This window comes from Pterocles gutturalis, unplaced genomic scaffold (assembly GCF_000699245.1).
Source record: "Pterocles gutturalis isolate BGI_N339 unplaced genomic scaffold, ASM69924v1 scaffold31298, whole genome shotgun sequence".
NCBI classification, from domain to species: Eukaryota; Metazoa; Chordata; class Aves; order Pterocliformes; family Pteroclidae; genus Pterocles; species Pterocles gutturalis.
In genome coordinates, this window is record NW_010126635.1 from 1 (window position 1) to 13449 (window position 13449).

General features: G+C 50.6%; 1 protein-coding gene across 1 annotated transcript; it reads left to right on the top strand.

Moving 5' to 3' along the window:
* Nucleotides 1-454: 454 nt before the first annotated feature.
* On the top strand, nucleotides 455-1469 carry LOC104465846 (cystatin-like; the record flags this gene model as incomplete). The annotated part of the gene is made up of 2 exons (XM_010079052.1): nucleotides 455-568; nucleotides 1392-1469. Coding segments are annotated over 2 exons (192 nt in total), but the record flags the coding sequence as incomplete, so codon positions are not given.
* Nucleotides 1470-13449: the final 11980 nt, after the last annotated feature.

The window sequence follows — 13449 nt, forward strand, 5'->3', positions numbered from 1 at the left end:
GGGCAGCTGGGCATGAGGCCTGGGGGTTTTCTGTGGAGAAGCTGCAGGCCTCTAGCTTGAGGGGTTGTCCAAGCTGGTTTTTTTTCCCTCAGAAGGTGAATAAAAGCCTTTTTGTATATCTTGGGTCGTGCCAGAGTGCCCGTGAGTGCTCTTGTGATGTTTAGGAGGCTGGAAACTTCCTGATGCTGCCGGTGGGCTCACGAGTGTCTCTGTTTGCTCACGAAGGAACCCGTGCTGTGAGGCTTGTTTACTTGGATTTTATTTCCTGTTTTTGAAAGGGTGCCTAGTGCCTGTCTGCAGAGGTTGTGGCGCACAATCTCCTCTGAGCTTTTGGAGGCTGATTTCTGTCGTATAACCAGAAAACTGTCAGCCTTCCTGCTGGGCTTCTCTCTTTAGACAGCCCTTCTGTGTGTGCTGCAAATAAAGCTGCTTCTGCCTGCTTGTCTTGTTGCAGATCGTGTCTGGAATCAAGTACATCATGAAAGTTGAGATTGGCCGGACAACTTGCCCCAAGCCAGCAGCTGATCTCCAGAGCTGTGCTCTCCATGAGGAGCCGCAGATGGCTAAGGTAGGCTCCCAGGGCTTCTAACCTCTTCCCTCTGGCTGGTTTAGTACAGAGAGGTGTGGCAGTATCCCTTGCCTGCCCCAGCTGAGATCACAGACCTTATGCCTTTACGCTTGGGAGTTTAGAGCCCTTGCACAACTTGTCCTGCCAGATGATGGTGACAGAGAAGGCGCAGCCTTCTGTCCTGTTTTGTAAGTGGGCATCTGAGGCTGTACTGCATGGAGGACTGTGTGTGCCTCTGTCCTCCTGAAGAGTGCTTGTGGTCTGGATCACAAGGACATGTTGTGGAAACTCTGCCAAGCTTACAGGTCTCCTGGCTCTCAGTCCTGTCCTGAGTCCCCATGCCATTCTTGGATCCTGTTGTCCCATGGTGATGTAAACATGCTTGACTTGCCAGGCTTTCCTGGGGGACTTATTACTGTGAATAGTGCTTTGGGCTAAGCAGTGATCACAAGAGGCAGATTACCCGGTCCTCTGTGCCCCTCAAGCTGTTACACAGGTGATTTGTCTCATAGCAATGCTCTTTGAGGAGTACTTTAGCTTTTCAGATAGAGCACCAAATAACGTCTGTCTTGATCTGACAAGTGCTGACTGCTCAGCTTTTCTGTTAGCGTTTCTTCGGGAGAAATGGCTCATCCTGAGCAAGTACTAACAAGAGTGGTGTTCCAGAATGCTTGTGAGGGGAGGGGAAATCTAGGGAGCCGTGGAAGTGGGATACTTTCAGGATCATGTGGGCTAGTAAATCAGTGGGAAACAATGGTCAGTGAACACTGTTTTATGCTCTTAATCTGATAACTGCTTTTTTTTCTTTTCTTTCTCTCCTTAGCACACCGTTTGCGACTTCGTAGTGTACACTGTTCCTTGGCTAAACCAAATTAAACTGCTGGAGAGTAGATGCGAATAAGCCTACCTTTGTTTAGCAGAGACCAGCAACCAGTAGCTCAGATTAAAAAAAAAAAAAAAAAACAACACAAATTGAGATGGGTTTTATCAGTGACTGTTAACTACCTGTATATGCTTGTACTACGCAAGTTAAACTATGTAACTTTCCTGTAAAGCACAGTATGATCTCAACTTTGTTTTTCTTCTTTGCAATTACATTTTAGAGCAGCTGTTTTGGTCTTCCTATAGCTTTCCCAATAAAGTAACTCCCAACACCAGAATTCTGATTAAAAAAAAACAAAACCAACACTTAGTATCCCTGTTAAGTGACTACTGTAAACATTAAAAAACTTAATTAATAATTGCTGTGAGGTGTGGTTTTCTTTCAGCTTTTGCTGTCTTGCAGGGAGGGCTTGCTTTTGTTTCTGACCTAGTCTATCAACCCTGAAGAATGGGGTGAGAAGGAAGGTGGGGAATGGACCATCCTTCCCTGTCCTTTGACCTGGTTTCAAGTAAGAGATGGAAGTCTTTAGCTGTTTTCACTGAAGAAACATTTTCCTTTTGAGAACACTGTCGTATACAATGCTTGATCTGGGGGAGGTTTAGACAAAGCTTGTACTAAGCCCATGATCATTTTGGCATCCTGGCTGCTCTGTGGTTGTGTTGTGGGGCTGTATGTGTTTATGGAGCTGCGTTGTGTAAGAATTAACCACTCTAGTGTCTTCCTGCACTGCCTTTGGGGTGTTTTAGGAACCTTTCCTTCCTCTGGCAGCTGGTCTTTGCAGGTTTTATGCCTGGCTTTTCCGAGCAGAAGGCCCCAGGGCTTTCCCTCCAGGCCGAGCAGCAGCATGGCTCACTGCATTTAGAACCTGAGCTGTGACCAGTGGAGCTGGAGGAACAGCTTCTTCAGGGCTGTGCCCAGCCCATCACAGCTGTTTACAAGCAGAGATGGGTGCAGAAATGCCTGGAGTGGGTCAGTGACAAGCCTGTCTCAGGGGAAGACCGAGTTGCTATTAATGGGGGGAAGCTGGAAGGATTTCTGATCTGGCCAAACACCTTTAAATCATTAGGCACCTGAGGACTGGCTGAGATGTTTCCTATTAAACTGTGGTGGGTTTGTATTGCAGGGTTATTTGGGATACTGTGCCTGCATGGAAAAGACAGGTGACCCTGATAACCTGTAACTGATGTAGCCTGAGGACAGCCTCGTGCAAAGATGGTGGGAAAGTTAATAGCTGGTGTTAAGAAGTGTAGTTCTGTAGCAAATGGGTCTTGTCCACAAACCCTGGCTTTGTTCTGTGAGTGTGGATGGATGTTCCCCAGAATCAACCCTCTAAATCCAAGGTATCTTGACAAAAGCTGGCACAGCCCCATCTTCAGGCAAGGAGGGGCTCAGATCTAATGAAGGAGAGCGAAACAAGACTCAGTAACCAGAAAATGAGCTTCTAATGGGATGTACAGCTTTTTACGAGTGCGTCTTCTGTGAGCCGCTCTTTCTCCCAAGGGAAATGCCACCTCCCACCCTTGGTTGGATAAGTTTGTGGGGAGCACAAGGCCAGATCTTGATTCACATTGTCAGGGGGATAAGCTGCTCGCCTGACAGCAAAGATCTCCATCCAGGACGTGCTCAGATCCAACAGGAATTATTCTCCCTGCTTCTTCACCGTCATTGCCCTCGTTCCTCCTGAGGGCCGTGCACGAAGGTGACCCGTTTCTCTTGACAGCCAGGTTAGTGACTCTGCAGGTGTCCGCCTGGGTCGGTAGCCCTGCTGACTGAGGAACTCCTGGTGCCAAGCTGCTCAGGTGCCCTCAGTTGCCATTTTTCTAACTATTGCCTTCATGTGTACATGCTTATTCCCCTTTTTCCAGCCCATACATACAAGCACTGGGCAATGGTGAAGGGGCTGTTGTGCTTTTGGTGGGTTTGCCTGTGTTTACCTTTTAGTTTCTCCTTAGTAAGGAGACTCGGGAAGAAATGAGGATGCAGGTGGATGTAACCAGACATTTTCATCACTTTAGCTGTATTTAGCCAGCAGCTCCAAACAGAGTGTGGGGAAAAGAGCGGCCGTGACAGAGAAAACGAGAGTTGGGGCATTACAAACTCTGGAATTCAAAGGTATTGCGTTTTCCCGTTGAAATCCCAGTGATTAAGGGCATGAATTAATGGCACAGATTACCCCATCCTCACAAGCTGCTGAGTGTCAGCTGTGGTGACTGTCCCTGCCGAGCAAATGCCAAACGGGCTGACCTAATTTAAGCACTGTCCGCTGTGGCCTGTGTTATTTTGCATTTGCAACAGGCTAAGAGCATTAGTGGGAGTTTTCTGCCAGGAGCGTTGTGCTTGGCAGGCCTTTCTGCTTGGCTGGCTGGCCTCAGTTCAGTGAGCCGAACACCGAGCCCTCGTTTTCAGCTGCATTCGCTGCCTCTTTCAAATGTTGGTGACAGATGTGAAGGAGTGACCAGGGAAGTGCTGTCTTCTTCTTGTCTCTTGTGCTTTGCTTGCACCTGACAGATCAGTTCTGGGGTCATGCTTCCTTCAACTTAGGCGGGGTCAGAGCTTTGCTGCTGCAGCTCACAAACCCAAAGCTTTTTCCTGCCTCTGGGACTCAGGGAGAGATTTAGGACCAAACGGCCGAGAAGTGCAGCTCTCCTTAGCAGCGCCTGTGCCTGCAGACCCGTATTCATGTGCTCTTGTAGCTCCCAGCTCTGCAAAGCACAGCTGAGACACAGAGCTGTGAAAGTCAGGATGTTTTTGGAGTCTGTGGGCATTGCTGGTGTGCCACAACTTCAGCATGCTCATTTGAAGACAATGGGACGGTACCCTCATTAGCGGGAACAGGCGGAAGTGTTGGTCTCCCCTGAGCAGGCTGGCAGTGCTCAGCCTGGCTGGCGTTTTTGAAGGGCATCTCGTACGAGTGGGAGTCTGGGATAAGAAGCAGCTTTACCATGAGAATTGCAGAGCCCAGTGTTGAGAAATGGGGTGCAGGTTGGCTTTGGCTTTTTTACCTTCTCTGGGACCCTCACGCACACACCTCCTCTGCCCATAGCCTAGGATCTCATTTAAGCTTAAGCCTGGGTCCCGTGTCCCTGTCTAGATATGTCATTATCTCCAGCCCTGGCTGCTGCATGGACAGACCTTGGACCTGCCTTGAGGCTTTGTCTCCAGCCCTTTCTCCTCCTCCAGACTGGGCTCCCTGGAGGGACCCTGGTCATGGTTCATCCCCTGGCTGTGTCTGGGGCTGTTGCTGGACCCTGTCGCACGCGGCTCCACCGGCCATGCTGGTACGCCGTGGGACTGTGCCCTGCTGGGGAGGGCATGGCCAGCGCTGGGGCCCCCTTGGCTCCTGGCTCATCCCCTCCTCCTGCTGCTCCCTGGGACGTGTCCCCGCGGGGCCTTTCTGATATCCTTGAAGCTCTTGAGCACTCCTGTCTGGTACGGACACTTCCCTCTGCACATGGCCTGAATTGCAATTTCCTGCAATTATGACAGCAAGCGATGGTGTGAGGATCTGGGTCACCCTGCAGCCCCAGGGCTGGGCCACCGATGCTTGCTTAGCCTAAGGCGTGGAGACCTCTTAGTGAATGTTTGAAGATGCTGGATGGTTTGTATTCATCATTAAAAGGCAATGCCTTAGAATCGCTGCAGTGTGAATCCTTCAGGAGATCAGGTTCACTGGCCAAACCCACATCCCATTTTGAATCTTGGTGCTTTATCTGTTGATGATGACACCAAGAGAGGGAGGAATTCAGATCCCTTTCCTTGCGTGATGCAACGGTGGTCCAGAGATCATTTCTGCAGGGTCGAGCAGGAAAGTGTCTGAAGTTGGTCACCGCTGACGATGCTGGGCCCCGCCACAAGTCTCGTCACCCAGCTTTGGTGGTGGCCCGCTGGTGAGAAGGTGGGAGGGCAGGTTCCTGCTTCTCTCCGGGCAGCCTGGTCCCAGGCTCAGCAAGGAGGGGTAAGGAGGGCTCCTGGTGCCTGCCTGGCTCCACGGTGCAGACCCCTCACGAGCCCCTTCCTGCTGTCCCCCTCTGGCACAGGGCATGGCTCGGTGTGGACCCTGGGGCAGGACCCAGGGCTTGAGCTGACACTTGCTAAAGCCCTTCTCCAGTGTTGCTGGGATGGCATTGCCCAACCTCCGTGGGCTGGTAGGGTTTCGCAACAGGGAAGAAAAGGAGAAGCTCAGCTGCTGGTCTCCAGGATGAGCCGGTGCACGAGTGCTGGGGTGTGTGTGTGCTGGATGCCATTTCTGACCTTGCTGGAGATGGGCGAGGCTGTGTGTGTTCGTAGGACTGACCATGGGGAAACCTTTCTCCATTTCCAGGTGGAGAAAAATCCCCCAGTGACTCATGATGCCCTCGTCGTGCCGCGCCTTGCTGGGCATCATACCTTGTGTCATGCCATCTCCACCCCTTTTATTTTCAGCGCCCGGGGTGATCTGGCTCCAGCGGGGGTGAGGCCATCATCAGCAAGGGAGGGCATCTCCTGGCTGGTGTCTGCCGGCGGGTGACACTGGAGGTGACTCTTGCAGCTCCTCTTGCAAACAGGCGTCCTGGCAGTTCACAGTCTGTAGGGGACACTAGGTGGCAATGTCACCTCATCCTCCCCCCGTTAACCTAGAGAATGACAGGGGAAATAAATGGAAAGAAGATCAGAATAAAATCTAGGTGTGTAAACATTATATCAATTAAAGTAAATAATCATGGGAGCAGATAGGAACAAATATTGAGTGCGGAAAAGTGGGAATTCTGCCCCAAGTGACTCTTCTGAAGTAAATGTCTGCATGCAGTTGGCTGCAAGGTGATCCCACACACAAGCCAAACCCAGCAGGACCATCTCTGTCCTCCCAGGGGGTATGGGTGCCACAAAGGGCACTCGCCCCAGCTGGAGAAGAAACTGGGGCTCAGGCCTGGCCAGGGAATTGATTGTATATCTTGGATATAAAAGTCAGGATGAAGAGTCGTTTCGGGTGAGGTAGTGATGTTTGCACTGAGCATCCCCCTCTCCCTCGTCCCAGGTGATATCCCCATGTCCGTACAGCTGAGCCGCGGTTTTCCCCCTTCTTGTGGAGCTGAGGAGGGAAGCCCTGCCATCCCTGGAGGAAAGGTATCGTCTCCACGTGCCAGAAGCGGCTCAGAGCAGCTTAAAACCTGTGGCATTAACATCAGTGAAGCCAGAATCCTCCTCGTTCCCAGTTGTGGGGCGGGATGTGGGAACTGTCCCCCCAGAGGCTGCCCGTGCAGAGACATCCTGCCCTGGCTGGAAGCCATGGACCACTTCTCTCTGAGCATCTCCAGCGCTCTGTCATTTCCTGGCTGAACTGCCACGGTGATGAGTTCTGCCAGGCTGTGGATTGCTGTGTCATGGAGAGGAGGATGAGATGCCATCCCCCTGTCCCACAGTGGTCACGGCAGTGGCAGGGCTGGTGAGCATCTCTCCTCACCTGCTGTTTGCTCCAGCGCTGTTGGAGTCCTGCTGCGAGATGAGCTGTGCTGGGACCCTTCCCAAGCAGCTGCGCGGGGACGTTCCCACCTCTGTGCACCAAAGACCAAAAGCACCGCAATTTTCCCCCCATATGGGAGCATCAGGAAGATTTCGTGGACAGAGAGCCCAGTGTTAGCTTGCCAAGCTGGATGAAGGCACCCGTGCTGATGAGGAAGAGGCCGAAGGAAGGTTTGTCTGGGCTTTTTGGCTGACTCTGGTTTGCAAATGCAGCCGTGTTGGTTCTGAGTGTGGCTGTTCCAGAGGAGTGGGGGCACCAGAGCCATTGGAAATGATGCTCTTCACACGACGTGTTGCGGCTCGTCTGGGTGAAGCTGGACATGCCGAGCTCCGGCTGTGCAGAGGTGCGGTTTGGTGAACTCAAGGGTCACAGGGCACATCCCAGAAGGGACATCTGGGAACGCTTCGGGAACAAGCTCCCCTCAGGAAGAGCAGTAGCTGATAAAATGAAATTAGCTTTGGATCTCTGAGCATGGGTAGGTTGTCTAATTACACTGACCTTCCCTTGTTAAAACTCACAGGACTTGCTAAGATGGCTGCAGATTTTTAATTATCTGGTTTTCCACCCCGAGCAGTAGGTCTTTTCACTGCTTTCTGTGTTAGCATATGTGTAACATAGTTGGAAATGTTTTTTTCTGTTCAATCTGATGCTTTGTCCATCCCCTGCACACCCCACATGGCTCAGTGAAAATTATTTCTTCTGCAAAATGTTGAGAGAACAACGAAATGTCGCATTTCCGCAGCTCTGATGTATTTCGCGCCCAGCTGGCACAAACACGCTTTCAGCAATCAAGCACAAATCAAGAGCTCTCAGAAAATCTCATTTTGACCCCTTGATTACCACCTCTAAAGAAAGCCTGAGGTCTGCCCTCACTGGGGGAAGGGGCTGGCGCAGAGAAAACTAGTCGTCAGCGCAGGAGGGTAGAGCTGGATGTTGAACCCCCCCAGAAGATGTAATTGGGAGCTGCCCGAGGGGATCCAGCGTGGTCTGTGAGCACTGTGGAACAGGCTGGCGTGTGGGCAGGACCCATAGGAAGAAGGGGGGCTGGTCTCTTCTGGGGTCTGGTGGGGTAAGATTCACCAGGGAAGAGCTGCGGCTGCCATAAACCCGTCTTTTTCCTACCTCATCATGAAGGTTACCAGCTCTGTACTACCTGCAGAGCTTGTCCCCCAGTAGCAAGGGGAAAGGTGGGAGGGGAAAAGCCTGGTGGGTTTTCAGACCCTCTGCTGAGCCTGCAGTGCTGACAGTTAGGAAAACCTCAGCATCCTCTGGCTGCCGACAGAGCCCATTCCGTCGGGAAGCGGCGAGAGTGAGCAGTGAGGGAGAAACTAAACATTGGCCCCAGACTGACGTGATTTGGTCATGTTTCAGATACCTACCACATTTTACACTGCATGCAATGAAATTAGCCCATTTGTCCTCAGAAGAGGAAGAGTGCTCGGTGCTTCTGTGTGTCTGGGGCTGGGAGGGGAGAAAGGAAGGTGGCGACATTGCCCCCCCATGTGTTGGCCAACTGGAGAGCTTCCAGTTGGGAATGATCTTCGCTGTGCTGCATAGGGACGGGATGGGGAGTGCTGGGCTGGTGCAACACCGTGACTCAGGGACGCAGTCCCCGACATCTTTGACCATCCCGGGGGCGATGCTCATGGCGGAACCCATCGTGGAAGACAATTTTCAATCTAAACCAACATTGTGCACCAAAGTGACTTTGCTTGGAAATGAGCCTGCCTCTGGGCCTGTGCTATAAGCTGCCTGCCAGCCTTTATGTTATTTTTCTTATTTTTTTAAAGGGGATTGCAGAAATCTTTAGCACTTCAATTGTCCTTCAAGCACTTAAAAGGTGAGGTGCTTCCCAGCAGAGAGGTACCGGCTGGACCTCAGTCTGAAATACTGACACAGGAGAGCAAATTTTTATTTTTACTTTTTTAAAATTTTATTTTTGTTTTATAGGTGAAGTGACGGAGGTGTTGAGGGAATACCTATCCTTGGAGAAGGTGCTGTGCGATGGGGGTTGAAGCCAGCCTGCAAGCTGCAGATGTGACCAAATGTCCCTCTGCTGACATTTGGGTTGCTTTTTCCTGGGCTTGATCATCACTATCCACCTTTTCCTGGGCCATCTGTGTTGTCTTGTGGAAGGTGCCATCTCACCAGCCCTCATGAGAGATGGATGATGTCTGACCAGGGCTGGAAGGGAGAAAAACGCACTGTTTTTGGAGAGGGGAACCGGGATGGAGGACTGCTTTTGGCTGCAGACCCCGGGCTGAGCTGAACGTGACTTTTCCCGTTGGTGATTGCTCGGATGGGCTTGAGGTCGGGTTGCTGAGGTTGCCGAACACCGGGTGCAGGGAGCCTGGGATGGGACTGGTCTGGGGACTCTTTCCTCCATATGGGACAGGTGGTGAGGGAAAGGTGATGATGCGGTCCTTGTGTCTCTACTGATCTTCAGAAAGGTGACCTGGCATGGCTGGCAGGGAGGAGCTGGGCAGGTGAAAGTAAGAGATGAATTCCAGTGGTGAAAAGTGGTCCCAGACACCTGGGGATACGCAAACCCTTCCTTCCCCCCATTGCTGAGCTGATGGTCTCACCTCTTGCAGCCTCGTAAGTGTAAGCTAAAAGCTTTCCACAGGGGGTCAGCATCTCACAGGGGATGCAGGACCGGGCTGGGGATGCAGGGAAGGCTGGTTTCCTACCATCCGCACAAGCAAGGCAGAGCCAGGCTTCTGCCACAGCCCTCCTCCTTATCCCAGGAGGTACGTGGCCACCTCCTTCCAGCTGCCTCCTGGAAGAAGGTCTGGTACAGCCCGCCTGCTGTTCCTTTTTTGCTCTGATCACAAGGGCACAAGGCGTCGCCTCAGCCAGGCTCTCAAAATCCTGGATGTCCCAGACAGATGCTCTCCTGCAGGATCGACACCCGTTTTTAACAGCTCTTTGCCTGGATATTTCCATTGCCAACCGTCGTGTTTCCAGGTGGTTCTTAAGCTGAAAGAAATCATTCTAATTTCACCCCATCTTCTTGTCCTACTTCCGAGGATAAGTCAGTGTAAGTATGAAGGGCAAAACCGAATGTACCTGCTCCTAGGTGGGGAAGAGCATCTGTCGTGTTCTTGGAGATCAAGATACTTCTTGAGCCGTCAGTGCTTCTGAGTTCTCTCCCTGTCTTTTGAGGAACGCTGGCATGAACATGCTTGTCCCCTACAGCTGACGCTATGTGTGCCCCAAAACATATTCTGTGCTAGTAATCTGGAGCTTAACACCCAGAAGCCCTCCAAAAAATACGCGTTGTGTTGTGAGCACATCCTTGTTCATGTGCTCAGGCTGGAGCAAGGAGGAAACATCTCCCCACCTGCATCCCAGGCAGGCTCAATCAGCCTTACTTGCTGGTTCAGAGGCATAGTTTATCCAAGGAACATCAAATAGCTCTTTTTTATTTTTGGTGCTGGGTTGTTGAGTGATTGTACATGATTCTGCTTTTTTTTTTTTTCTGTTCATTTTGCAATAGGAAATGTGTTTTGCTAGATAGCCCAGGTAGGACGAAAATAGTTGCAGCACTTCGATCGTGCCTCTGCGAGCACAGGTCCCGAGGCTGTGACAGCACGCGTGAGAACTGGGATACCGAAATACATGCATCGTCCCCCACAGATCCTTCACTGCTCTCGTACCTGGCAGGTGCTCAGAGAAGCAAACACAAAGATCCACAAATTGCATTTGCAGCTGTTACAAATTTTATACAGATACCGACATAAATGCTTGTGGGGAAGGGCTATGGACTTCCCTGAGTTCTGCTAAAAATGTTACACCAGAGGTATCTCATGGTCATCAGCTCCTCGGGAAAACCAGGCTCTGCATGAGAAAATATTCCCTCCTGTTTGTGAAATAATTGGCTGGTTTCCAGTATGTTGCCCTAAGAAAAGAGGCAGAAACTGGACGTTTCTCCATCACGATCAATAAACTGCAGGAGTTATAATGTGTTAGTGACAGATTAATTTAGTGATTCTTTGGATCTCTGACCTAACTGGAATGCAGTCTGTTATGCTTTTGTAGAACTTTGCGTTGCTTTCCCCAGAACTGTCATGCATAGCTGGTGAATACTGGAGCTATCGGATACCAGCTTCTGGGACAGGCAGACCCTGCAATAGCAGGAGCAAGCGTTGGCTCTGCAGGCACTGAAACCACCTTTGCTGATGCCACCAGCATTTAATCCTGGCGAACAAGCACTGAGTGGGGAACTACGCTGCCCCAGCTCTTTTTGCTGCCCCAAATACGTTCCAGGGCCATGTGCAAAGCCAGCAAAAGTTGCACGCATGCTTCTGAAATTACTGGTAAGGGTGCTCCCCCCTAGGAAATTATTGCCTGAAAATTAGATGGGATCTGGAGGATTCAATTTATGTAAATACCTGGGATTGTCCCGTGGATTGTTAGAACAAGAGCCATACTCTAGTTGGCTCCTGGACCCCTTCGGGCTATTAACCTGCATAAATCTTGTTTGCTTCGGAATTGAAATTAGCTCCCTTAACTGCATCAGCAGAAAGCAAGTGTCTCGTTTTCCACAAGCCTTTTTTTAAAGGTAGGCTGAGATTAAATGGCTTGCAGCTCAAGCAGATATAACAGGCTGTGTTGTGGCGATGCAAACGATGTGATATATGGTGTAATTTGGGTCATTGTGCAGAAGAGATGAAAATCAGAATCGTTTGTTGTTTGCTTGCTGCCTGCTTTCTTGCTCCTGGGATATTGTGCCATCAATTAAGAGCTTGTTTCTTCCCTGTGAGGGTGACAGACCCCTGTTTGAGGCGAGGCTGGGAAAACTGCAAATTGCCTTCTGTCAAATGGAAAAGGTTGCGAAGGTGCAAAAATTAATTGGGAGAGAGTCCTGGGGCTGGTCCTGGCTGTGCCCAGGTCAGGCACAGCTAAATTCCTCCTTGTCTGCTAACGGCCGGCTGGGGTTTAATGAGGCGGTGTGTCAGCGAAGGCAGGACAGTCAGTAAGGGACAAGGGGCTCGTGGGTTGCATGACACAGCGCCGGCATCGAGGTTGAGCCAGGATGTCCCCTCTGAGCCCTCCCGTGGTCATTTGGGAAAAGTATTTGCATTGTTGGGGTCCCCGGAGAGCTCTGCCAGGAGGTCCTGGTCTCTCTGGCAGGTGCCTGAGGAGGTGGAAGGACACATCCATCACCTGCCAGGAGGAAAAGTCGCTGCTTGGACCGCTACTGGAAGTTTATATTGAGGGTTGTCTCGTCATCAGCTGCATCCCAACTCTAAGTCACTGGGTTCGGAAAGAGACCTTCAGTAAGACCAGACAGATCGATGGTTATTTCAACTCCTCTCTGATTTAAGGAGAAAACAATGCAGTGAGATTGAAGGAAGCCTTCTGGTTTCTGTGCTTTGTAACTGAGTTTGTTTTGTGCCTGATGTGGGCAGCTTCTCTTGCTTAAGACCTGCATGGCTGGACACTTGGTCAGAGCTAACGCTGTGCCCTGGGGCCATCCTCAGAGCAGAGGGAAAGCATCTTTGCACACCCATCTGAAGACCAGGACTGCAGCAGCAAATGGACATTTTTTTGTCCCCTTTTGGATTTGATTGCCAGCTGCCATTTTTTTTGGAGGATTTGGAGATTTGAGGCAACACTTAATTCACTAATTCGAGTGGATCTCATAGGTAACTTGGCTCTAATCATCCGGTTTGCTCTCAATGGTTTTAATGTTATCATAGGGCTATTTTGCTGGTACGTTTTGTTTTTATTATTATAAAGTACCATAAAAAGGGTGTAAGACCTCTGTAATGCACCAAAACCAAATCACTCTGACAATGAAGGGTGTCTGAGGAGGGTTTCTGGTTGCTTGGTTCTCCTAAGCTCCTGGCTTTACCTTGCACAGCAGAGCCCAACGCAGGCACCGCTGGTTTCCAAGGCAGGGCTCCCTGTGTGTTGAAATAACACCTCATCTTGGGGGGGGGATTTCAGATGGTACCTTGCATGAGGATTTGTTCTTGCAAACTGCGATGCTCCCAGCCACCATGGGTGGCTAAAGCTCAAACCCTGCTGTTGTGCTGCGAGGGATGGGAAAGGAGGCAGCGGGGTTTTGGGGGATGTTTACACAGATTTAGGAGAGGTTAGAATGGAGGTGCCAGCACAACTTTTTCTCCCGGACCGCCTGCCACTGCTCCTGTAAGGATGCACAAGTTGCTGTTGCCTGAACTGAGTTTATTCACAGTCCTTCATAAAACCCCAGCAACCCAAATATCACAAAATCATATTGTTGTTATTAGAATCATAGAATCATTAAGGATGGAGAAGACCTCAAGGATCATAAAGTCCAACCGTCAACCCAACACCACCCAACCCACTAACCCATGTCCCAAAGCACCACATCTCCACGTTTCTTGAACCCCTCCAGGGATGGTGATGTTCATTAGTGCACTTCCACGTGTGTTAATGAGCTTTGCCCTAACTCAATCAGAAAAACCTCACCAGTGAAGCGGTTAACATTGTATGCAAAAACTTCTC